The 25,442-nt window shown below is 34.4% G+C and overlaps 1 protein-coding gene across 12 annotated transcripts in view; it reads left to right on the top strand.

Moving 5' to 3' along the window:
• The window catches only part of LOC134541577 (E3 ubiquitin-protein ligase Nedd-4), a 122,924-nt gene that overhangs the window by 38,895 nt on the left and 58,587 nt on the right, over positions 1-25,442 (top strand). For 6 of the 12 annotated variants that reach the window (XM_063385099.1, XM_063385098.1, XM_063385097.1 and 3 more), the window contains exons 3-8: positions 10,637-10,718; positions 11,388-11,426; positions 12,820-12,980; positions 13,061-13,253; positions 17,169-17,302; positions 21,804-21,945. In XM_063385099.1, coding sequence (XP_063241169.1) covers positions 10,637-10,718; positions 11,388-11,426; positions 12,820-12,980; positions 13,061-13,253; positions 17,169-17,302; positions 21,804-21,945 — 751 coding nt within the window. Of the gene's footprint in view, positions 1-10,636; positions 10,719-11,385; positions 11,427-12,819; positions 12,981-13,060; positions 13,254-17,168; positions 17,303-21,803; positions 21,946-25,442 lie in introns of all 12 variants that reach the window. The other 6 variants (XM_063385100.1, XM_063385095.1, XM_063385096.1 and 3 more) reach the window with 3 other exon arrangements.

Genomic DNA, 25,442 nt, shown 5'->3' with positions numbered 1-25,442 from the left:
CAACCCAGTTATGAGTTGGAAGTAAGGAACTTGGTCATGGAGGGAGTTCGTACTTGTCGCCACGCTCACCGGTGCTCGTGAGCTGATCAGTGCATTGGCGACTTGAGTTTTTGTCAAATGCTGCCGGCTGTGTCGACGAAGATGAGAGGGGGATTCACCCAGGTGGCCCAGAGCTGTAAGCATAACACTATGCCAGGGGTCGGCAGACTTTTGAGTGAGAAGAGCCAGATGCGAAGTAAAAATATTCTCCAATTTTTTTAGAGAGTCATAAACATGTATTCTGTATCTACATGGAATTTTAAGACTATATATAAAAAAACAACAAGATATATAAAATATTTTATTCACAAACTAAACATAGTCTTAAAAGTGAAGGCTACTTAGGGAAAAACATGTAAATGTAAAAAAATATGGTAGACATTAGTAGAGCTCTACTGTTAAAATAAGAAATCCTAAATTATTATAATTAATTATTAAAATAAAAAAAATAAGCACCTGGGTTTCGTAAAATTGATTACTTAGTTGGAACTGTGACCTTTCATCGCTTTCGAAAGCTTAGCTATGTCTGGCAAGTAACATGCATTTTGTCCGGTCTTTTTTTTTTTTTTTTCCCCTTCTTCTTCTTCTTCCTGTGGCAGTGGAGTGAGTTGTAGAGCTGTAAAATCCTATCCTATGATAAGAGCCGCGGTCTGCCGACTCTTGCACTGGGCCATTCTCGCCAGCACTTCGCGGACACAACGCTTGCTCGGCATCCGCGGTTTCTTCCTGGGATGCGTTGGAACCTTGGAGGCAGCTTACCCCTGTTGCTCCGTCACTGCGAGCTTCCTTCGCCCGCCGACCTCCACGCGCCTCAGGGGCAGACCACACAGTGCCGCTCCCTCCCTGCCGCTGCCCAGTCCAACATACGCAGTCTTCCCCTCTAGCGCCTCCACATCTTGAGTTTATAAAAACCAAATTCCTTAGGTAGAAGTTCAGTTCCATGACAAAATCATCTGTTAACAAACTAAAAATTATTATGATAAAAAATATATTACTCAGTTAATGGGAGATTTACAAGGCATGTATATAGATGCCTTAATACCTTATGTTAATAGTAAAACAAATTTTGTGTTGCAAGTATTATTGCAAAACATTGTCACTGGATAATTTAAATTTCTCTGAAAACTTTTTGCTAGACAATGATATAATTTGACTAGAAGAATTAGATTTTTTTCTTGTTTTGTCTAAACCAGATGTTTTTCCCAAGCTGTATAGTATTTTTTTTATGTATGATGTTTAGAATTTGCAGGTTTTGGAGTACAGTATTGTAACATTTAAATTGAAGTACAAATTTGTATTTTATGCTTATTCTAATGTTTTGTAGTATTGCTACTAATGTTAATTTAGTGTTTTACGTTTTTGGTTTTAAGAGCTACATAAATTTGTCCTGTTTGTTTATGTAACAGAAGAGTTATTATATTACAATGTTTCTTTCTATTTATATTGTAGTATTTTTATATGTAGAATGGTTGATATTCAAATTCAAGCTTTTTCCCTATCATTAATAATTTTTAAATTTAATATGCATTCCAAATATAATGTAAACTCTTTTCTTTTATGCTTTTGGAAGGCTAGTTTTCAGGTAAATGTAGCTGTAATTCATTAGCTCTAGTAAAATAGCTTATTTAGAAGTACCCTTAATACCATGTTTGATGCTTTAAAATTCAACAGCTGTGTTTTCTATAATTTAATTTGATTTAACTTATGCTGCCCAATTGAGTAGTTATTAAATCAGTTCTTTCAGCGTTCAAGGAAACTTTTTCCAAGCAGTGGCATAGTGCATTGATAGTTGTAGATTTAGTTACAAACTTATTTGTTGCTTCTTTAAACTCAGTTCATAAAGAGCAATTAAGTTTTCTGTTTTAATACAGTCTTAACTTACTTCTTCTGTGCTTGCTGTTGAAAAAAATTCATACATGTTTCTATAAAATATTTTTACAATTATTAATATTTTTATAGATATTCAAGTGATTGTGTATCTTTTGTCAGGATTCATTAACTCTGGTTCAGATTAGTTTTATTGTTTTTCATCATTCTGTCTAGCCACATTAATGTCTCTTTCCATCTATCATTTATAAATAATTGGACTAATTAAGTTTTGTGAAATTAGTCATTCTGATACTGTTAAGTCTGGCTATAGGAAGCCTATTTTTCTTATTAATTTTTTATAAAAAAAACATGTGGGGGATTTATTTTTGAAATTGTTATGCAAGTCCACCATTGTTTGTATAAACTAGTCTAAAAAATGTTGCAGTGATAGTTTTGAAGCAAAATTTAACATTTGAGATTAAGAAAAAAATATTAAATTCCGGCAAAGGTGGCTTATGATCTCTATGCAGATAATGTTTTTGGACGTGCATAAGTGGGTGAAAAGGATGTCCTGCAGACATGTCATGTTAAGTTGTGGCTGTTCACTATCCTAGGTTTTAGTGGTACGGGGTGGTCTGGTTTCTTTTTCCTACAAGCATTCAAGCAACTGACAGGTAGCCACTGTACCGGTCTTTATTGGTGATTATTCTCCATGATGCTGTATCATTGGTACCAAAAGACTTGTGAATTGGAACCATAGTTATTGATTGGTGTTGAAAATTGCTGTTCAAAGTGTTTGGGTTTCTTAGTTTCTTCACCACAGCTCTTTTACTGCTGTTTTTTGTTTTCTTATATTGTCAAAATGATGAATGAAAATATTGGTTGTGTTTGTAATCATTTACCTTTAAAATTTCAACAATTCTTATGTCATTTAATTGATCTTTCAAAGTATTAATTGTTAATTAAAATGGACATGATTTGTCATCTATAATAACATTGTTCTGTGTATCAGTATACAAAAAAAAACTATTTTGAGTGAAATTTCTTTTACGTGCTAGTTCATAAAACTTTTAAGAGTCACTACAGGCTTTCAAAAATAGACTTGATGAACAGTGAATAGGTGTGCACTTTGGGATATTTACAGTGGAAATAAATTTTATCATAATTTACTAGTCAGTTTTTTTTAATAGATCCTATGCAGAGTTTGTTGCATATTGGTATGTAACATTGAGTACAAATCTTTTTTCATGCTGCAGTTCGTACTTTCTTAGACATGTACCTTGTCACAAAATTCTTGAACAGGAGGTGTACTTGTATGCGAGAGAGGGAATATAAAAGTCTTGTGGCCGAATTAGTGATGGGCATAATTGTATTATTTGAATTCCATCTATCATTTATAAATAATTGTACTAATTAAGTTTTGTGAAATTAGTCATTATGATACTGTTAAGTCTGGCTATAGGAAGACTATTGTTTCTTATTATTTTTTTTTTTATAAAAAACATGTGGGGGATTTATTTTCGAAATTATGCTATGTCCACCATTGTTTGTATAAACTAGTATAAAAAATTATGAAATTAAAAAAATATGAAATCAGTTCCTGGAAGAGTAATTGTAAGCACTAAAATTTGAAAACTCTTAATTCTCTTTTATGTCTGCACTTGGAACCTTGCATTTATTTTTGGTGTGTAAACATCTTAGCTCTCTGTATACTGTATTTGGTAGGAGTAATTTCGTGAAAATGGAACGGAAGTTGATGAACAAATGTGTCACAAAGATGATGGACTCACGTGTAGCAATATAAACTCGTATATAGTTACTTTCGTAAACATTAGGGGACATACCAAATGTATTGGTGTGCCAAATAAAATTTATGATAGTGGTATTTTAATACAATGAACGGCACTTGAGCCCAATTTGAGCAGACATTTTTACGGACTGATATGTGCTTATTCGAGTGGAAAATGAGCACTCCTGCACGCTTTCCATAGTTGTAGTTCTATCGGTTGCTGCTAGATGTCGCTGTTTTACGTGTGAATTGGCTTCGTTCATGCTCCATTGCGCCAGGGTAAGTACAGGGTTTTTTCTGCAGTGGAAATCGCAAAAAGATTGTGCAAGAGGGATTAATTTTTTGAACAGGAAGAATTTTTTACTTCTTCTGGTTCAGAAGCTAGCAACTACTTTCTTACACCAGGTTTGCATGCAATTATTCCAAATCTACAGAATGTGCTTGAAGCATGTTTTACGTAGGTCTAAAAATATATAATTTTTGCATTTATCTTACCAGGAATGATTTTTTTTCTTATATTACAAATGAAAATTTTGCAAAAAAGCAGAAAAGCAGTTTTTCTCAGGAAACCTGAACTGATATTGTATTTGACTACAATATAAACAAAACTATCATTGATCACGTTGATCAAATTCTCTGGTACTATACCTTTCAAAGAAAATCAATCAAATGGCAGTAAAAAAAATTTTCCGCCTCTTTTTGATGTCAATTATAAATTTATTAATTTTGTTCAAAAATATCCCGCAACGAAACTACTTTGAAAAGCTTCATGAAAGCTCGTGTGAACCAGCGGGCTTCGTATGGCGCTACTGACTCAGAAGTTCAATCAAATTCCTCACCTACAGAGTGATTAAGCTCGCCATATTCAGAAGAAAATTCTGCCAGTCGAAGAAAAACATAACTCTACGAGATACTGTATTGTTCTGATGTGGTCAAATCCAACAGTGGCAAACGACTGAGGAAGGAAACTCGGTGGTGCGAAGACTATGGTTTTGTTCTGCGTGCCAGATTGCATCCAAGTTTCATACAAAGTCAAAATTTTCACAAATTTACAAACTAAAAATTATTTGAGTTATTGTATCTTATATTGAGATGATTATTTGAAAATATGTAATAAACAATTACTGAACTGGTTATTAAAAAAAATTTCATTTCATCGAATAATATCAAGTGTGTAAAAGAATTTTTTTATTTATGTAAAACTTTATTTTATGTATCTAAATAAAATAAATGAAATTATGTTTTGAATATTATTAAAAAGTGTAAACTCTGAAGTTTTTTTATCACATTTTAAATATCATTCAAAGTTAGTATTCTGTGATTTAATCCAGTCATAAGCAGTAGACTCTAATGTGTTAAAATGTTTCAGGTTAATATTTTAGTAATACCATTGAAGTATAATTTCTAATGTTTGTGGAAACTTTATAGTATTAACTGTTTACTTAATTATAGTAAGAAGGGCAGTATTTTAATGAAATTCCTTGTCAAAATCAGGTTTAAAGCCGGAGCCGTTTATAATAGTTAAAAATTTCCGGTTTATATTAGAGAATAATTATATTTTTGGTATTCAGTAATTTATATTCAATATTTCTAATTTAACATATTTATTAAAATTATTTGTTACCGATAGTCATGTTTACACTATGTGGATGTCATTTGCAAAAAAAAATTTAAAAATTATAATATGTATGATTATTTATCAATGAATGTAGATTTGTTTTTTGCAACATTCACACATTGTTTTTATATTTTAACAACTCATCAGTGATTAATGATTTTAAATAATTAACATTTCATTACTTTTTTTGTATGAGAATAATCAGATCAACAAAACCAATTTTTAATTTCAAATGTTACTTTCTTTTCCTTCATTTTACTCCTCTTTATTATGGTTCCATGTATGTTCCTCTCTTTTTCATTTTACTGTATTTAGGATCAGTTTTTTCTTGGACTCCTTGAAGTGTGTGGAAAAAAAATATATTTTCTATGTACGAGGGGTACCAAAAAAATCCTGGACTGAGAGCGCGCTGCCATTTGTAGACGTAGTAGAGAGTTATTCTGCTAGATGGGGTTAGTAGATACCTTCACTAAATAGCTGCCCAGACTGCATCAGTTTGTAGGTTAACGTTTGATCGTAGTATTTTTTCTCTTACTGTCCTCGTGTTCCGCCTGGTAAGTCGTTATGGCAGATTTAAAAGAACAAAGAATGTGTTTGAAATTTGGTTTCCTGCTTGAAAAATTGTAAACGGAAGCTTTCCAAATGCTTCAACATGCTTTCAAGGAAGATGCTATAAGCTACACACAAGTTTTTGAGTGGTCTGGGCACTTTAAACGTGGTGAGATGAGTGTTGAAGACCATGCTCATTCTGGGCGCCCTTCAACATCTCAAAACGATGAAAACTTTAAAAAAATCCGCCAAAAAATAATCATCATTTCACAATCGACAAAATTTTAGAAGAGACAGGAGTGAGTTGGAGCTTGTACCAGCGAATTTTGACAGAGTATTTGCATATGAGACATGTTGCCACTAAATTTGTACCTCGCCTTCTCAAACAGGATAAAAAAAACATTGGATTGAATTTGAGCCATGACTTGAAAAGAGACTGAAAGTGATACAAACTTTTTGACTAAAGTCTTTACAGGTGATGAGAGTTGGTATTACGGGTATGACCCAGAAACCAAGCAAGCGTCAAGCCAGTGGAAGACTCCCAACTCCCTCAGACCAAAAAAAGCAAGACAAGTGAGGTCGAATGTCGAATGTTAAGGCAATTATCTATGTCTTTTTTGATGTTTGTGGAATTGTGCACCGGGAATTTGTTCCCCCTGGCCAGACTGTTAACCAGCACTTTTATTTCAAAGTTTTAAGAGGATTGCGAGAAGATGTGCAGTGGAAACACCCGGACCTTTGGTGATTATGTGACTGTTTCCTTCATCACGACAATGCCCCCGCACACACGGCCTAACGAGTGAACCGCTATTTGGCCTCTCAGGGGTGGTCTGTCGTTCCTCACCCTCCGTATTCACCAGACCTAGCCCCGAGCAACTTTTTCCTGTTCTCGAGAATGATGAAAAATCTAAAAGGGAAGTGTTTTGATGATGTGAAGGTGGTAAAAACAGCTTTGCAAAGGGCACTGGAGGATATTAAAGTTAAAGAGTTCTATAGGTGCTTCAAACAGTAGGGAAAAAAACTTGACAAGTGCATTACATCTAATGGAGAGTACTTTGAAGGTGACTGAAAAAATTTTGTAAAAAAAAAGTAATAAATTTTTTATGACAAAAATCAGGTTTTTTAGGTCCCCTCTCATTTATTAATTTTATTTTTGAAAAATATTTCAATATTCATGAATATTGTAATATTTGATTCTAAATTTCCATTCAAATAAAAAAATACTAACGGGAGTCTAGTTATAAGAAGTGATTTTATGTTCACTATTTGTGATATGAGTAATTAGTTATTTTACAGCACTTATAACTTGGTTCCTGGTTTTTAAATATGCCATTCGCTGTTCCACCAATAAACAATATTGTCAAAAATTCTCTTCACATTTTTATGTACATTTCTTACAATACTCTTGCACAGGGAGGATGATTTAGACTTTACTAAATCACATAACCTGATGCTAATGTAGCATTTTTGTTTCACCCGAGATAGTCCTATTTTTTCTAATTATTAATGGACAACATGCATGTGATAGATATGGTTTGGATTGGTAAAAACATTTTTGATACATACTACTTGTTGCACTAAAAATTGGTTGTGGAAAAGTTAATTTCAATTCATCATGGGTATTTACAAGGTGTCGACATGTAATGATGAAATCCTTTCCCAGTGGCCTTATACCAGAGCTATGATCTGGCCACAACAGTAGATAGACAATTTGCTGGATTGAGTTTCAGATAAATTTTAAAAGTTAAATCCAACAACATAGAGATAGCTAAAGTTATGTATATAATTGCTTGTTTTTAAAAGTTTGAGTTTTTTTTAATCTGAAATCAAAAAATCATTATTAGTGGTATGTATGTAGTTCACAACTTATTTTGAATGATCAGTAAACCTATTCAAGTTAAACAAGTTAAAGTTATCGGTAAACACTATCTGCATGCAAATTCTAAACATGTTGATCCAATCAAAAGAAAATTTACTTATGTTGCAACTTATTTGCAATGTACAACTATACCAGTACTTACCTGACTTTTTTTCATTTATGGTGGTTGAGTATTATTGTATACATATTTGTTAAATGGTCTGTATTACTTATAATAAACATGTTTTAAGTTCATTTAGTGCATATTTCACAAACTCATGTTGGCCGCGATAGCTTAGTAACTAGCATTACTGCTTACAAATTTTTATTCTTTTACGAGATATTGATTTAAAACCGGCACATAATATATTTTTTTTAATTGTGAAATATTATTTGCACATGTATGAAAATTTCGATTTCTTCCCAAATAATTTTAATGTGCAACAGTTTTATAAAGTCTTTACAAAATTATTTCCTGCTCATATAATTAAGAAACAAAGTAAAATTTATTGTTAGATGTTAACAGGGTCCGCCCTACCTAAACATTTCTTGCCTGACTTCAACACCTTCCGAGATAATACTGTGTAAATGAGTGGGGTACACCTATTGATGCTGATTTAATGCATTTTGTATATTTTATTTTCTGCTTTTGTACAAAATGTCACTTTTTTAATGTGAATATTTACTATGTATTTGTACTTTTTAGTTAACTAGAGTATAGAATAACTCAGGCAGTTTTCTTGATTGTTAATTTTGTGTTAATCACTTTGTTTTATTAAAAAAAAAGTACCAGTTGCATGACAGTTGTATTTATGAACAATATGAATGAGGCGATGACAATAGTCAGGTATTTGCTATTTGTTGCGATGTGCAACATTCTGGCTAACCAGGAGCTCACTGTACAGACATAGCAACTGATGGACTTTAAGGCACACAACAGAGATATTGTATAATTTCCTTATTTATTCTAAACAACATCTTTCATATGTACCATTTTAGAGGGGTCCATATTTTTAAACAGTAGCTATAAAAATTAAGTTTTTGATATGTTCATGAAGTTGCGCAGTTTGATTATAATTACATGAAGATTAAAAAAAGTACAGATATACAACTGTAAAAAAGCAGTACAGTCTCTAATAAAGTTTTGGTTAATTTTTTTTGATATTATCAGAATCAAAAGTTTTATTCTTATTGTGTTGATCTTGTCAATACCTTTTTTTAATGGTTTTGTTAATGATTATTTTGATTGTAGCATTACCTTTGTTTTTAAAACTTGAACAAGCTAGACAAATACTTTTCATGCAGGTGAAATACTTTATAGACAGAAGTTTGCCTGAAAAATTAAATCTTGAGTTTAAAATTATAGTGAAATTTAAACTAGAAAATAATTGTGCCTCATCATTATTTAATTGGTATTGAATCTATGAAGTTTCACATTGCATTGCTTAATTATTCTCTTTTGCAAACTCTTCCTGTTTTTTATTTATTGGTGAAGGCTTTTTAATAGATCTTGTGTTATAAACCAAAAGTTTGTTGGTAATTATGAATATTGTATTTATATGTAAAGTTTATTCTCATTTTAACCTTATGTCCAATATTTTCTGAAATATTTTAACAAACTATTTACCTTTCATTAATCCATCATGTATTCTTCAGTAATAATCTCCAGGGCTACTTGTATATTGTTATGATTTATAATGTGGGAAGAATTGGGTTCATAAGGGATAGCCCAATTAAGTTTTCCAATTAAAGTTTTATTAATTACTTGTATTTACATTAATAATAAACAATTGTACTTAAAAAGGTCCTACCACAAATCTCTGGAACTTAAAAATTTTTACTCTCAGGTCACTTAATGTCTGTCCAGTCCACAGTTCGCACTTCCCACTGGAGCTAGGTTTAACAGTGGTTCGCCCCTTACCTCGTGCCTGTCCACACACACAGTCTCGCGCCACTCAGTCGCCGCACTCTCGCAGTCCAGTTGAACTCTCGAGGGGGTCTCTCACCTTGTTCACACTTCCCTTCGCTCGGAATCCGCTCAGAACTGTCCCGGGACTGGCTCAGAACTCCCGCAGAGGCTGATGTCGTTGCTTAAGTATGTAGTCTGTAAGGCATTCTTCTTGAACCGACGAGGCAGCCATCGCGAGTCGCATCGTCCCGGGAGACCCGACGCTCGAACAGTCAAGACGGGCGTCTCTTGCTCACGTGGCAGCCCGTGGAATCCTCAAGGCTGCTCTAGATAACTGCTCTGGGGCAGGATGATGCGTAGGGAGCGAAGGGGGAGGGGGTAGCGACGACCCTTGTAATCTGGCAGGTGCGCTTGGCATGCCTTACGTCAGTGGAGACCACGTGGCAGTGCAGGGCAACAGCCAGCTCTGAACCTGGCATCGCGATCTAGTCTCTCGCGTTCATAACAATATAATCTATTCGTCTATGAATGCTTCTACATAAGCATATACTCCTCATGTCTTGTTCTTCTTTATTGTTAGCTGCTTTTTTCAAACTTGATTTTGATACACCAATATCGCTTCATTTAAAATTTAATTTTTGTTAATAGTTGTCGGACATCTGAAAGTATCATATCTTATAAGCCAACATTTCCCCTCATCTTGAATGTAACAGCGTATACTTAACTCTTCCACAGTGAGTGCATGTAATTTTGTGAGTTGTGAATGACATTTCCTGATTTTGGTTGCTGTTGTTATTACTTTCTTGTTGGCATGTTTTGAAACTCTCCCACCACAGTTTTGTAGGTTTCTGTTGCCTTGCATCAAGTTGTTCTGAAAGCTGCCTAACCTACCCATTGCAGAGAATGTGTCTGTAATTTCATGTTGCATGAGAAACTATGTTATATTTATGCCCTAAATACTCAATAAGGTTATGTTTGTTGGAAGGCTTGTGCTTGTCAGAAAATTTCTAATATCAGTTAATTTGAAAGCCAGTACAGTAATATATATTTTCTTTATTTTTTCAGTGACCCATATGTTCGGATAGACTTGAACACTATAAATGGTGATGAGACCATTGATTCTGCTCTTACAAAGACAAAAAAAAAGGTAATGTAAAATGACTCATTATAAATTACCATTAAATTTTTTTTTTGTGTTTTCATGGTGACAAAGGGTAAATTGGCTGTCGCAACTTATTTACTATAACACTTTCGGTGCTCATTGATATTTTTGAAGTTAATTTTTTAAGACTTTGCAATGAAATGTGAAATGCTAAGGCTATTCCAGTGACCTGTTGTGCCTTGCAGTCAAAGTGACGATTTCACTCGATCTTAATGTTGAGTTATACTTATCGACCTAGTGCAGACCTAGTGCAATCGCTAATTTCAGATTCCTCTCGCTGGTCATTTGGCATATGACGAATGCCACTTCTTGCAACTGTCCAGCTAAGCACTTTAAATATTTAATCAATCATAAAAATCTATTTTGTGAATCTTTTTTATGGCATTTGTTTTTTCTCACATTTGTTTGAATTAATTTTATAGGTTATCATATAATAAGGCAATGTAAAATAAAATGCAAGGTATTTTGTAAAATTAATTGTTAATGTTTAAAAAAAAAACTAGTTGTAGAGGTCACAAAATCCATAAAAATATATACCAAACTTCATCCACTATTTTAAAAAAAAATATTACCATAGCTCTCAATAATAAAAATTTAAAATGATGTTCTTGTGACTGCTAATTAATTAATTAATTTGTTTGTACTTGTTTGCAGACTTTAAATCCTCAGTGGAATGAAGAATTTGTTTTTAGAGTAAGTATTAACTTTACAATGTATTTATTTTGATATATGCTGACACTAGTGACACTGCTAGCAGGATAATGCTGACGGTGGATTTTTTAAAGTACTCGTACATATGTCCTTTTGAGAATTTGAATGTTTGTGTCCTATGAGAGTTCAAATTTTAATGTGTGAAACGTGGGAAAAATTTCCAATGTTTAGTAGGTTTTTTCGGGATGCTCCTATTCCCCCATCACTGTATTCCATCCATTTCCCCACATTTCAATCTTATGATTCCATTTTTTATGACACACAGTACTGGTCATTTTAATGACAGTGATTACGTTGGAGTAATTTTAATGAAATATGTATGGGTTGTGAACTAGTGAGTAGTGGGATACAGAAACCACCACAAACCGTAGGTCTTTGGTTTGGTTAAACTTGGAACTGGTTTTGGGAGATATTTAGTGGTTATTGACTTTCAGTTGTAAATGTATTATGTGTATGTGTTGTGTGGGAGGGGATGGGTTTGTGGAAGTGTGTGGGTGTTTTACGAGAGTGTGTGTGTCGGCATGCAGGTGCATGCGTGCTTCAGTGTGTGTGCACGTGTCTATTCGTCAGTGTGTACACCTGTCACACACTTCCACTTCCATCTAGAGCTAACATATGCTGTACTTTGTCTATTATGCATGTAGGAATGTGGGGAAGTACATATTAGTTTTGACTTAAAAACATTCAGATGAATGTCTGTAAAGTCTCTGGGAAATCGTTACCCCTCTCTCCTGTACAGTCTGAACTGATAAAAAGATAAAATTTTGTTAATGTTGAAACTGTGTATTAATTACCTGCTAATATATTGTACATCTTTAATGTATAAGTCATCCTTTAGCACACATTTGAATAGTTGAGTTAGCCAGCCACTTGTGCTGTTAAATTGTAAAGGAAATGTGCTTATTGGAAAACTGCACAAGTTTTTTGATTAAATACAAATAGTATTAACAGCATTTACTAAGCTTTTTACATCCGACCTTTGGCTCCGTAGATAAAGCTTCTGGCTGGTGAGATGAGAATCTTGGGTTCAGTTTTTGCCCAGGTCTGGGATGTTTATGTTTCACTTGTGGACAATATCCTCCCTGGGTTTAGGACTACATGTGATGTACCTTCACCTTCATACCGCAATCATCTCGGGTCTGCCCTGGCCACACCGTGGTGGTAACTCTGTGGCGATGGTGAACCGAACCTGACCTCTGGGCTGTTCACCCAATCATGAAGCATTTTACACTTCTGCAGTAATAGTATTGTTTTCTTGTTTTAACACGTCCAAGCATTCAGAATCCTTAACTGAACAAAAACCAATAAAACCTCTTTTCATGTTGCGCAAACCACTTACACATTGACAAGTTTTAATGAAATTTTGGCTCCTCAGGTTAAACCTGCAGAACACAAGCTGGTGCTTCAAGTGTTCGACGAGAATCGCCTTACCCGTGATGACTTTCTTGGAATGGTCGAGCTGACGCTCCTGAACTTGCCCAAAGAGCAAGAGGGCAGGAACATTCCACCGAAGCAGTACGTCCTCCGCCCGCGCAGGTATTGTTACGTCTCCCGCCCACTCGTTTTAGTTCCGTTTTCCTAGAGCTTTAGCATATTTTCAAATTTAATTGAAATAGTTCCCACCCTCCCAGCGCCAGGTCCCGGGTGAAAGGACACCTGGAGATTTACCATGCTTATGTTCGAGAGCCTGCGGGTACAGCAGACGGCCAGCTGCCCGTAGACCCCGCCAACACCACCCATTCCTCGGATTCTGATTGGGAGCTTGTCGACTCGGACGCGTCGCATCCGTCCACAGAAGTCGCTGCCCAGGTGAGGTCACGAAGCTTGGAGAAAGAATGTCTAAAGAATCCTCTTAACAATGGCCTTTTCACCATTATGAAATAATTTTTGACATGGTTATAAGAGCAGTTCTTAAATTTTTACACTGTGTGAATAAAAATAGCTCAACTTGATAGCTGTTATAATGTTATGGCAAACTTTGTTACTAAAATATGAGCCCATTGATTTCTGTTAGCTCAAGGATTACTACAAAATGAATTTGAACCGATGTGTTTCTATTTTCTGGAATGAGTAAAAGAAAATTGTCATTATACATTCAGTATACCTAACATTTTATTAAAGAAGCAAGCAGTCAAATAGCAGTTGAACGAACACAAAATTTAAAAAAAAAAAAAAAATCACAAGTAACCCAGATCATACATAACAATAAATCATTGTCAATAAAACAGCAATGAATAACAACAAATAGCACAAATAGCAACCTGGTGATAGTAGTAGATTGCAAGTCTGCTGCAATAATTTCTTGCATTAAGTCTATGACCAGAAAAGTAGGACAGATTCCAGGTATGGAAACTTGGAGTCAAGTTGGTCTGTGTTTACCTGGTGTCATTTTTGTTTTGCAGTTTGGTAATTTTACTGTTTGGTTTTTTTCTGTTTTTGAGTTTTGTTCCAATATTTCTTACCATTATCATCATTTGTTCGGTTGATGGTGCTTAATAGTATTAAGTACTGATCATGTTTCACTGATACCCATTGACTTTGGAATGCATAAAGAAAGTTTTTGTAGCTGATTCATCCAACTGTACCAAAAACCTTGTGCCAAAACATTAATCACTTAAACTATTTCATCAACAAAGGCCAGATTATGTAGTGAAAAGCAATAAAACTCGAAAAATATGAAAATGTAGGTGTATAATTATTCACTAAGCACAGAATTCACTTATAGCAAATTAGTAGTTATACGAAACAAAAAAAAATTAACTGTGTTTCACTTTTGTCTTTTTTAACTGCAAACTTCGAAAACTAACTTTTTACTGTATGGATTTTGTTAATTTTGTAAAAAAAGAGTAATATAATAATATTTTGTTTACTATTTATTTAAAGTAAATTCAAATTCTAATATGCATTGGAGGGTAAATTCTGTAAGACTTATCAGGAAATAATTTTGTAATTGAGCTCTCAGCAGGAATTAGGTTCATGTAATTAATATTCATGATAGTTTAATAATAAAACATTGTAAAGATAAAATCCTGTTGGAAAAATAATAGCTCAAAAAAGATAGATGCTTTCTGATATTTTAATGTTCAGAATTGCTAACTATGAATAAATCGTAGTAGTTTTGTAAATATATTTTTCATACTAACATCAAAATTTATAAAATGACAGTAGCTAAATTCTTGTTTCTTAAACAAAATTTATTAAAAAATTAAAACCTTCAAATTCTTAACTATTTATTAGTCAGCAAGATCACAGACTAATCTAAATGTCAAGTCAAATAAGCATTTCTTTTTGGAACATATTTACACTGCAGAGCCACATTGTAGACTAATGCAGGAGTGTTTTGGAGTTGACTTTGGTTTCCACCCACCTCTGTGGCTGTGATCGCTAAGGCATCAAGCTCATGCGGCAAGGTTGGTGGGTTCTACCCCAAATCCTCAAAGTTGGTTTTCTCCAAGTGGTTTGGAGCAGACTTATCGTTGAGAACTTCTGTGAAGAACCACAAGACTCAAAACCCTTATCCTTTTTACCAAAACAATTTCACTTTAGGAACTAAGTATTGTATTTGTATAATTCAAGTCTCTGTAACTTTCTGACTGGCATTTATCTTTGTGAGAAGACATTTGTTGGTTAAATGATTAATGTTTATGTTAATATTCATTTATGTGTACATTATTGGTTGAGCCCGCCCTACCAAAAAAGGTTTCGCATAGTAATGCGTTTTCATGAAAAGGTTTTTAAGCTTTGGGGCGTCAATTACACATGCAGTGGGCTCTCAACCACTTAGGTTTTACCTCTGTGCTTGTAAGTGCTGCGTCATGCTGTGGGAAAGTGTGGAACCATCACCAGAGTGTGCTTTAGTTCATACTGCAACTAAATAAACTGGTTTACCATAAACAGTGTACTGTTGTTAAGGATCCTAATATCATTATTAATTGGGACTTTCTCTGGTTTTTTGCAGTTAATGTTTGACATTTTTTAATTTTCCTATCAGTGCTATTTTATAATAAATGCAGAGTTTTATGGTAAAATAATCTTCATCTAAAATAAGCTTTTATTATTAATCTGTTTTCAGTATGTTCTGTAATATAGAAGTTTAGGGTAGAAGAAAAAAGGTGTATTGGAAGTTGCCAGTTACATTTCAATGTTTATATATCCTTTAAAATATTAATAATTTGTGAGTATATTCATCATTTATTTAGGCCCAGTTAATATTTTGTGCTTATATTTGTACACAAGCTTACCATTGACCTTAAGGAGGACATGATGTAAGACCAATAGCCGGGGTGCTAATTTTGTGACTTAGTAAGTGTGTTTAGTGGCTGTGTGACGACAGGCAGACGTGGCTTCGTCATGTGGGATTGAGCAGTGTAGAAGTGTGCGTGGCAGGATATGTGCGTGACACAGACTCAGTGAGTGACGTTAATAATGGAGAGGCGCCGGTGTTGGTCTTCATATTTCAAACTGCATAGGAGCCCCCTTAAGTCTCAGACACAGTCCATGGTATACAATTTTAATACTTGATATGTTTTTGAGATGAGCATATGTTAAATGCAGATCATAAGTTATTTTTGCCCTGTGGTCACAATCTTTTATTGGTTGATTGTAGAAAGTAACTTGTGATTTAGTGTGTCCAGAATATTATACTAAAGCTTTGTGCATGTATGTAACACATGTAATACACTCTACCAAGTTTTTGTAGTTATTGGATTATTAACTTGAGGTAATGAAAAGTTATACTATCATATAAATTTATTTGTACAAATTTTACTATGACATGTTACTTTTTTTAATTTTTAAATTCAAAGGCCATTAAATTAGCCCTATCTGGTGAACATTATATTGAATACAATTACATTCACATGTGTTTCGACAAAGCTTTTAACGAAGTTTTGTTTTGATTTAACCTGGAGATTATAAATTGAAAATAAATTTTTTGCATCTTTTCTGTGACCTGGTAACATTACACAGAAATGTTTTTGTGAAAAGGTGGGCAGTAATTTTTCTGTACAGAGCTTGCTGTAGGCAGACATGTTAGTATTAATGGTTTTTTTTTTATTACGAAATTGAGTATGCAAGTAGTAATTTACTATGCGTCGTAAATTTCCTGGTTGGCTTTTGAACCAAGATGTTATTTATGTGCCATATTAGTTGCCTCATATTCTGACTAATATAATTTGTTCATATTAAAAGTGGAAAACATGGTTAATGTTTTATATTGTCTGATATGTTTTTTTTTTGTGAGTTTTTATAGTGATCCCTGAAGCATTTTGAAATACTATGTAGTTAGGTTTGCTTTCATACTTTTTGTTTTCTTTATTTATATTTTTTTCAGTGAAAGATCTTTAATCCAGCATTCAGCCGTATACCTTGGTCATCACCTTTGTTGCGCTGCCAGCATTATTAGCTCACTCAGAGTTTATTACTACTGTAGATTTTCATTTCAGTGCAATGTCTCCTGTTTTCTAGAATGTTACATTTCACTGGTAAATTTCACCTAAGGTTTTATTTGAAGAAAACCGATGTTCATCTGTATTTTTTCTTTATATAAATGTATTTGTCCTGTATGTATATATTAATTTTTCTTTGGTATTCCCATTAAAACTGCATTGACGTTTGCTAGTCTGGCATGGCAGTGATCCCTGGACGGAAGACCTTTCACTGTATCAATTTTTATTATTTTTTTTCGCTGGTGTGATTGACGTGCCGCGCTGCGGGCTGGCCTAGCCGGTGTTTGTCCTGAACCAGGAGCAGCTGTCGCCGCTGCCCGCCGGCTGGGAGGAGCGCCAGGACGCCAACGGCCGCACCTACTTCGTGAACCACGTGGCTCGCACCACGCAGTGGGAGAGGCCTACCGTCAGGTCAGTTCCCGGCTGCTCATTTCAGTGCCACATTACAGCAGTTTAATTTAGACTATTTACAACAAATTGAAGGTGAACTTAACTAGCTTTTCTTACAAATGTTTAACGTGTGCACCTTTTGTTATAAGTAGAGACCCGGAAATTTCGCGGATTCCTCTGGCCTCAGGATAGGATTCAAAGTTATAGGTGTGCTCGACCCATGTTTACTTTCCCATTGGTTGATTTCTTAGCGAGAACATTTTTATCCTTGTTACATGGCACTACCAGATTCACTTACTTCTCTCCTGGCTGGGCATCATCGGCTCACGGTCGTAGAGGGGCGTGTCCAAACAACTGCGTGCCAATCATGAACACAGTGCGAGAGTGTGAAGGTTTGCGTTCTATCTTGCGACTAAATGAATCCACAAAATTTCCGGGTCTCTAGTTATAAGGCACACTTTAAACCTAAAGTCCAATTATTGCCACACTTTGGTTAACACGTCTAAAGTAATGGAAGCAATAGCCTCTTCATTTCTGTTCTGGCAAATCATTAGGTAGACACAATCATTTATAAAGCCCCAAAAGAAAAAAAAATGTATGGCGGTATGTCAGGTGAACGTGGAGGCTAGCGAAAAAGAGCTCTGTCGTCTCGACCATTATGAGCAATCCAGCGTACAGGGATTTAGACGTTCAACCACTCTCGTACAAACGAAACACACGTTGAAATCGTGAACTGTCCCGTTTACTATTTACAGTATTTACCCCTTTCAATTCAATTACTTACTGTACAATTTATCCTGTTAAGTTAACGTCGTGAATGGTATTATAGTCACAATATTTACCATGGCCACAGCCAAATCACACACGTGATTTCTTCGCACAAAATGTTTAGTTAAGAAAATAAATGCATTTTTAAAGCTGTCACAATTCACAATATGGCATATGTTACTTATATTAGTAAATGTAAGTCTGAAAAAAAAAATTAGACATGGTATCGTAGAAACGATGCGCCTAACTAATTTTCATTGCGTACCGTATGTCGGCCATGTTTGTTATGTATGATGTGAGGTTGGAACGGACAACATGCACAAATACACAATAGCGCCATCGGTTCACATTCCACTGCCGCTACATAATTCCCTTTCTCAAAGGATTGAGAAAAGTAGGCTCACGTGATGCTAGTTAGTAAATAATAAACTGAAATGGTGATTATTTGGCATTTTTTTAAATGTAGTTCTTTTTAGTCATTAACGGGAGTTACTAAAATAAAATACCAAATTGCAACCATAATGTTTGCATAAGTGACGATCAGAATTGAAGTTGGCAACACTGCAAAAGTAATTCATGAATATTGAATACTGCAGTTTTTTTTTCGTAGACAATGGCCATTAACGTAAACACATTGTAGTTTAGCTTTGTATTTTGATTGTTGATCAACATAATGACGTCTTCAAGATCGAAAAGTGACATATGGAAATTTTTCTCGGTGGATTTAATAAGTGAATCTAAAGCAAAATGCTTAATATGTGGAACACTCATCTCACGAGGCCGTTGCGGGAACCGGAAGTCGTACACAACTACAAACTTGTGGAACCACGCAAAAAAATTTCATTCCAGTGAAGTGATTTCAGAAAAAATAAATAAAAGTTGGGAAAGTGAAGTAGATGATCCTGATGTCACTCCTAGACCACCTGAAAAATGTGCACTGTCACAAACAACACTACCAGCCATGGTATCAAAAATAATAAAGTACTTGCCCACTGATCCAAGAGCACAAGAAATGACTCGAGCTGTTGCAGAAATGATCTGTGTTGACATGCAGCCAGTCGATATTGTCAACAACAAAGGGTTTAAGCTACTAATGGAGAAAGCAGTACCAAAGTATGAACTTCCTTCCAGGAAACATTTGAGTACTGTATTTATACCATCTATGTTTGACGATGTTAAACGACGAGTAAAAACAGAACGGCGTTCAAGTAGGAATATTTAGTAAAAGACTTTGTTTTTTATTTCAACTTTACGCAAAAACTGATAATCGGTAATCGTAATCGGTAATTGCAATTTTAGTGTAATAATTGGAAATCGTAATCGGCAAAGTATAATTTGTGCATCACTAATAAATATATATATATGTATATATAATGTTAATAAATGGCATACCCCATTGTCATCAGTTTTTTATTTTCCCCTTTATTTTCGGGGACACTAAATATACTAAATATTTAATCTAGTAAATATTTAATCTAGTAAATATTTCATTGGGTGTGCAGTGTACCAAATGTGACACCAAATAATAATCTATAACGCATAAAAAATTCTTGCATTGGTACTCTGTTATACAGCTCATAAAATATCAAACATACTCAAAGTAATTGTAAAAATATCAAAAATTACTAATTCCTTTTAGTTTTAATGACTTAAATCATTAAATATGTGAATTAATAAATGCAAGTGAAAGCTGTTATTAATTTTTCCCCCTATTCTATTGAGGAAATTAATAATTACTATAATAGTTAAAATAAATATAATATGCTTTTATGGGAGTGTTTCATTTCTAAAATATTCTGATTAGTATTAAATGGATGAGTTATATTTTAACAACTGTCTCACATGAGATGGTAGAATTGCCATGAAACTGTAGCCAAGAAAAGAGGAAATTAACATTTTTCTTCTAAAAAGATTTTTGCTGCATGTTAGCACAATTTTTAAGGGAACAGGAGTGCTGAATATCAATAAACTTTGGGCTTAAAAAAAAGTACCAAGTTAAGTCTGAAATGTTAACAGTAGAATAAGAAAATGATGATTACTTCAGTATTCATGGTTTTATTAAAGTGTTTGGAGCTTATTCGGGTCTTGATGCTTTGCTGCATCCTAGGATTAAAAAAAATACAATGTGTAACTTGGTATATGTGATAGAAGTGCAATTTCTTTGAAAATTCAAACCTTGACTTGTAAATATATCAAGGGTTATATCTTTTTTGCCAAGTTCCTATTCTCTGTCCTTTTTGTATCGGAAATGTTTCACAACAATGTTTCACGAAAACGTTGCATTAGAATTCGACCTTGAAATTTTACTCCCATTATGTCCAAAGAAGTTTGACTTAAAAAAAACAAAGTAAGGGGTTGGCAGTGGATTTAAAGTGGACAAAACAAATACTTAGCAAAATCTCACTGGCAGTTACTTTGATAATACTTCAGCATAACAACAGAGTGAGCTTTCGTTGTAATTAGGTTTCTGTGGTTCTAGAATAATTCAGTAGCAGGTCACTTTTACTGTGTGGTGAAAGGAGAATTAAAGAGTCCTTTGTTTGGCGAGTTAGCAGTTACATAATAAAAAGTAAAGAAGAATAAGGTAGTGCATAATAGACAGGAGAATATTTTTTCTCTACTTTTCTTTCAGAATTGAGACATGAGTTAATTACTGCGAAATTTCGCTGCATGCTGTTAACAACTTTGATCTCTCAATACCATCTTAACTGTATTTATTCACTGGTTGAATACAATAAAGCAGAGTAATAAAATTTTGTTTTGATATATATTGGGTATGTTTTTGAAAGTTATGTTATTTAGGTGGAATTATTAATTAAGCTTTCTTAAATATTTTAGTGAAAGGTATAAAATACAATAGACTTTCAATAATTCAGCATCCAACGGTCCAGAATGCCAGATGGTCCAGCACCAGCGAGGAACGTACGGACTTAATGGAACTTAAGCTAAAACCTATAATTTTTAGTAAAAGTCTAAAACTTTTATAGTAGGCCTACGCATGTTAATGGTAGTCGAAAGCGCTCTGTGCGGCCCAGGATAAGTTGGGAGTGTTCAGGATCACTCGGAACTTTGAAGTGATCGGCGCAATTCAAGTTTCGTCAGCAGAACTCGGCTGTCGTTCACAGCAAATTTAGTTTTGACCAGAATTAGTGTTAAAGTTCAAACATTTATCCTCATGTTACTGCTAAGCAATATTTGCTGCAAAAGCTATCTTACAGATATACTGTTCAAGTTAGCATTGAGCAATCATGGGAGATACTGCCAGATAATCTGACATTTTCAGTAATCTGGCACCCGGAAAATCCAGAACGTGCTAGATTATAGGATCAGGAAATCTAAGGTACCTGCCAACAATAGTGCAAGTGCTTAATAAATATTTTAATGGAAAAGTGTTTCTTGGAATCGATTGGCAGAGCCAAATAGTAGGCCGAACCCTACGAAACCCAATAGTGCAGACTCAGCACAGCCCGTTCACACATGTGTTCTAAAAACATCAATCACTACGTATTTACATATCGCTTGCTAATCACCACATGGTCAATGTGTTTTGAATGTGTATAGTACTCTAATAAGATGCTGCACCCAAAGAGATTTTTCAGCCCCCTTGGCAGAGTCTCTCTTACACTTTTTCCTTGCCCTATTTCCGCTTCCGTTCTGCTTGCCTGTCACACCCCTCACTCCCGTACCGACAGCTCAAAGGACTTCTGGACCGTGCCGTATGTTAATTCTTGTGACGCGTGTGTTTGTTCCCCAGCAATCTTGGGAGCAACGAGCATCAGCAGAATGTGCGCGAGCGCAGCCTGGAGTCGGCTGCTACGGAGTTTCAGCGCCGTTTCCACATCAGCGTCGACGAGAGTGAGAACAACCGGCGTGAGAGTGCGTCGACCCCGCAGTCTGTAAGAGTCGGTCCATCTGTTCTTTTCTGTGCTCTTGGGCATGTCTTCATTTGTCTTCATTTGTCTTCATTTGTTGCTTTCTGTAGTTAGAACAGCATTTGCCACCAAACAATCTCTTTGTATTAAAATTCTAAAAATCCTAATAATAAAATAAATATACATATTTCAATATTCAGTCAAACTTGGATTTCATATTTAAATGTATCTTTGGCAGTTGTCCGTACTGAGTTGAAAGGCATACAGTATACATATTTTCACTTTAATAAAACATTTTTTGAAAGCATATTACCAACACCTGATGTAACCAGGGATGTCATATTTATTAATTTGATGTCTGTAGTGGCTAATTTGTAGTTAAAAAAATTGGTCTGTTTTAAAAATATTAATACTGAAATTTTTTTTTTTTTTACAATGACCTGCAGTCAACAATAAGAATAACCATGTAATAATATTGAGATTTTACCTGCAGTCTCTAATCTCTACTTTATGCTGTTTCAGTTATTATTGCAAACAATATGAAAGGTTCAGTGCTTCTTAATTTATGTGCATTTGAGTAAAATATTTGGAATATGACTTCAAAAACATTCATTGAACTCTTGATAAGTTACATGGATGTAATGGAGGTTATTATTTTTTGTTTTAATGAACAGAAAGGGGTGAAGAGAAAAATCCAGTCAACTGTTGGTTATTGCGGGAGATAAGTAAATCCCTGTTAAGAAAATTATCAAGGTACTTAGAAATTTAGACTTATTAACAGGGAAATTTTATTAAAAGGGTAAAATTCCATTTACATTAGAACCTCGTTTTCATATATCTTAAGGGACAAGGAAATAAATATGTAAAATCCAGGAAAATGTAAAAAGAGGGAAGTATTGAAAAAAAAAGTTCTCACTATGATGAGAAACAATAAGCAAATATACACCACACTAAGTAAAATTTCGGAGATTCTTAATTTTTTATACAGTTTGCCCACTTTACATGTAATTCAATTTCTGGTTATTTCCAGGTTTTAAAGGCTCTAAATTAAAAATTCCAAGTTTTTTTGCCTTTCTTTATTTAATAACTTATCCCACTGAAAAGTTGGGCAGTTAAATAAATGTAACAAGTATTTTTGTTAATTGTTATTATGCATGTATTACATTCAAAACAAACTAACAAATTTCTCTCTTGTTTTTAATCTTTTAGGAATGCTTATTGTCAATGCATACTCATAAGTAGAGACACTGAAATTTCGCGAATCGCGATATCGCGAAATAACACCGCAATTTACCTTAATTCGCGAAAAAACACCGAAATCGCACAGCATCGAGAAATAAAACTGATAATAATGAATTAGACCACCCATGCAAGACATCGCGAAAAACAAGTAAACACGACGTTGACGGCACATCGCCATTTTTCTAAGTTTCAACATGGCCGCTTTGTAGTAATGAAAGTAAATAATGATTTACAGTATTCCCGTCACGTAATCATTACAATTTGAAACGAAAGCAGTAATTGCAATCATAAACTAATTAAAAAGAGAAAAATGTACCTGAGCATCAACACAAAGTTAATAAAAAATACCGGCGATGTTTTCAACACAATATAGCTGCCATGATTTTCAACCCGCTGTATTTACACATTAATCTTGTAGAGAAATATAAAATTTTAATTCTTCCTTTCATGTTGAACAGTTAACAACCTCATGCTTTCAACTACGTTTGACTGGCTTGGCAACCTATTCGTTAGAGCTGTAGGTGTAGCAAACCGTATGTATTCGGTACTGACTGAGTAACGGGTGCGCCATCTAGTATCGAGTAACGAAACGTTACACACGGCTGGATTTCGTTACTCGCATTTTTCGTATGTTTTACGCATGCGCGCGCATATTCGATGAATTTACGTTACAAAGAACGATGTTTATTAAGTATAATATGGAAATTTGTCGTCCAAGTTTTTTACTGTTTATAAGAAAGTATTTTTTACAAATTAGAAATATGTATGTTTTTGTTATTTATTATCGCGTATTTTCACGTTTTTTGTTGTTTTTATCTTAAAAGAGATAATATAATAAAACCGCTCTAATGAGATTTAATTGTTTCTTGGTTAACAAAAACTGTTAATTATCAAATATTGTTAATTGTTTATATTCTATTTATTATTATTTACGTGACGTCATACTGTACGCGTACGCAATACGACTCGATTCGTTGCTGCAACATAACATTGCATGTTATGCGGTATCAGAAGTAACGAGTAACGTAGCGACACGATAGTAACGAGTACTAATTGTTATAGTAACGAATACATAAGGGTACACTTTTTTTCGTTACTTTTACACCTCTACTACTCGTAAACATGAACACATGGCACTACGCCGATTGATAAGCAAAATCAGTGACCTTTAACTGCTGTAACTACACTTCTCAGCAAATGCAATACGACCGCAGAGCAAGTGAATACGGCGTCAACGGGACAAAGAACAGCAGCAAGAAATATTAAAAGAATACTAAGTTGAGACATGCCGTGCCGAGGCAGCGCGCTAGGCGACACCGGGCCGTGCCGAGGCAGCGCGCTAGGCGACACCGGGCCGTGCCGAGGCAGCGCGCTAGGCGGCACCGGGCCGTGCCGAGCTGTTTCAAGCCTACAATTTTTATTTGCCAATAGTGTTGACTTTAGAGTGCAGTATACGAGTATACGCCGTGCCACTATTATTTAGCCAAGCAAAACTTGTAGGTCATAAAACCATTCTCAAAAGTTAAAGTAAACATGAAAAACCAAAACAGCGAAATAAAACCGAAATTTGATTTTTTCAAAACGAAATTTAAGGAAAAATAAAACCATTTTTACGGGACTCTACTCATAAGACATTCCAAGAAGACTTTAGGAATAAAACCAGCAACTAAATTTCGTTTGTAAAAAATAAATAAATTGAAGAGCTAAAATTGTTAAGTATATTTTGGGACATAAATACTTTCACATCTGATGAGTTAGATTTTCTGCAAAATGATTTTGAAAGTTATTTTTAAGGCATCCAAATATTTCTCACAGTTTTCTTAATTGTACAATTCACTTCACAAAATTTAAAAATATTTCAGTGTACATATTTAGAAGGAATAGAATATTCAGTTGTGACTCGTGTTACACACAATATATTTTTATTTATTTATTTATTTAAAATTGTGACATGCCCACTGACTTATACAAGACAAACACAAGGCTACCACTGCAAACGTGGACTCCCACCTGCATCGGCACTATAGCAGGTAAGAACCGCACGTGTCTGACATGAAGGCATGAATACCAGATATTAGCGGTGACGTCACATACAACAAACACAACAACCACAACAAATACAATAATACCACTAACATTATATAGTAGGTACATGTAACACAAAATAATAAAAAAAAATAGGCGAACAAATCTCTCTTATAACTGTTAACTAAGTTATTAACTAAGGCATTTACTTGATTGCAAAATTAGAGATTGCAAATTCTTCTCTGTTGTTGCAT

The sequence above is a fragment of the Bacillus rossius genome, assembly GCF_032445375.1.
Source record: "Bacillus rossius redtenbacheri isolate Brsri chromosome 4 unlocalized genomic scaffold, Brsri_v3 Brsri_v3_scf4_1, whole genome shotgun sequence".
Classification (NCBI taxonomy): Eukaryota; Metazoa; Arthropoda; class Insecta; order Phasmatodea; family Bacillidae; genus Bacillus; species Bacillus rossius.
This window is presented reverse-complemented; position numbering and strand designations above follow the sequence as displayed.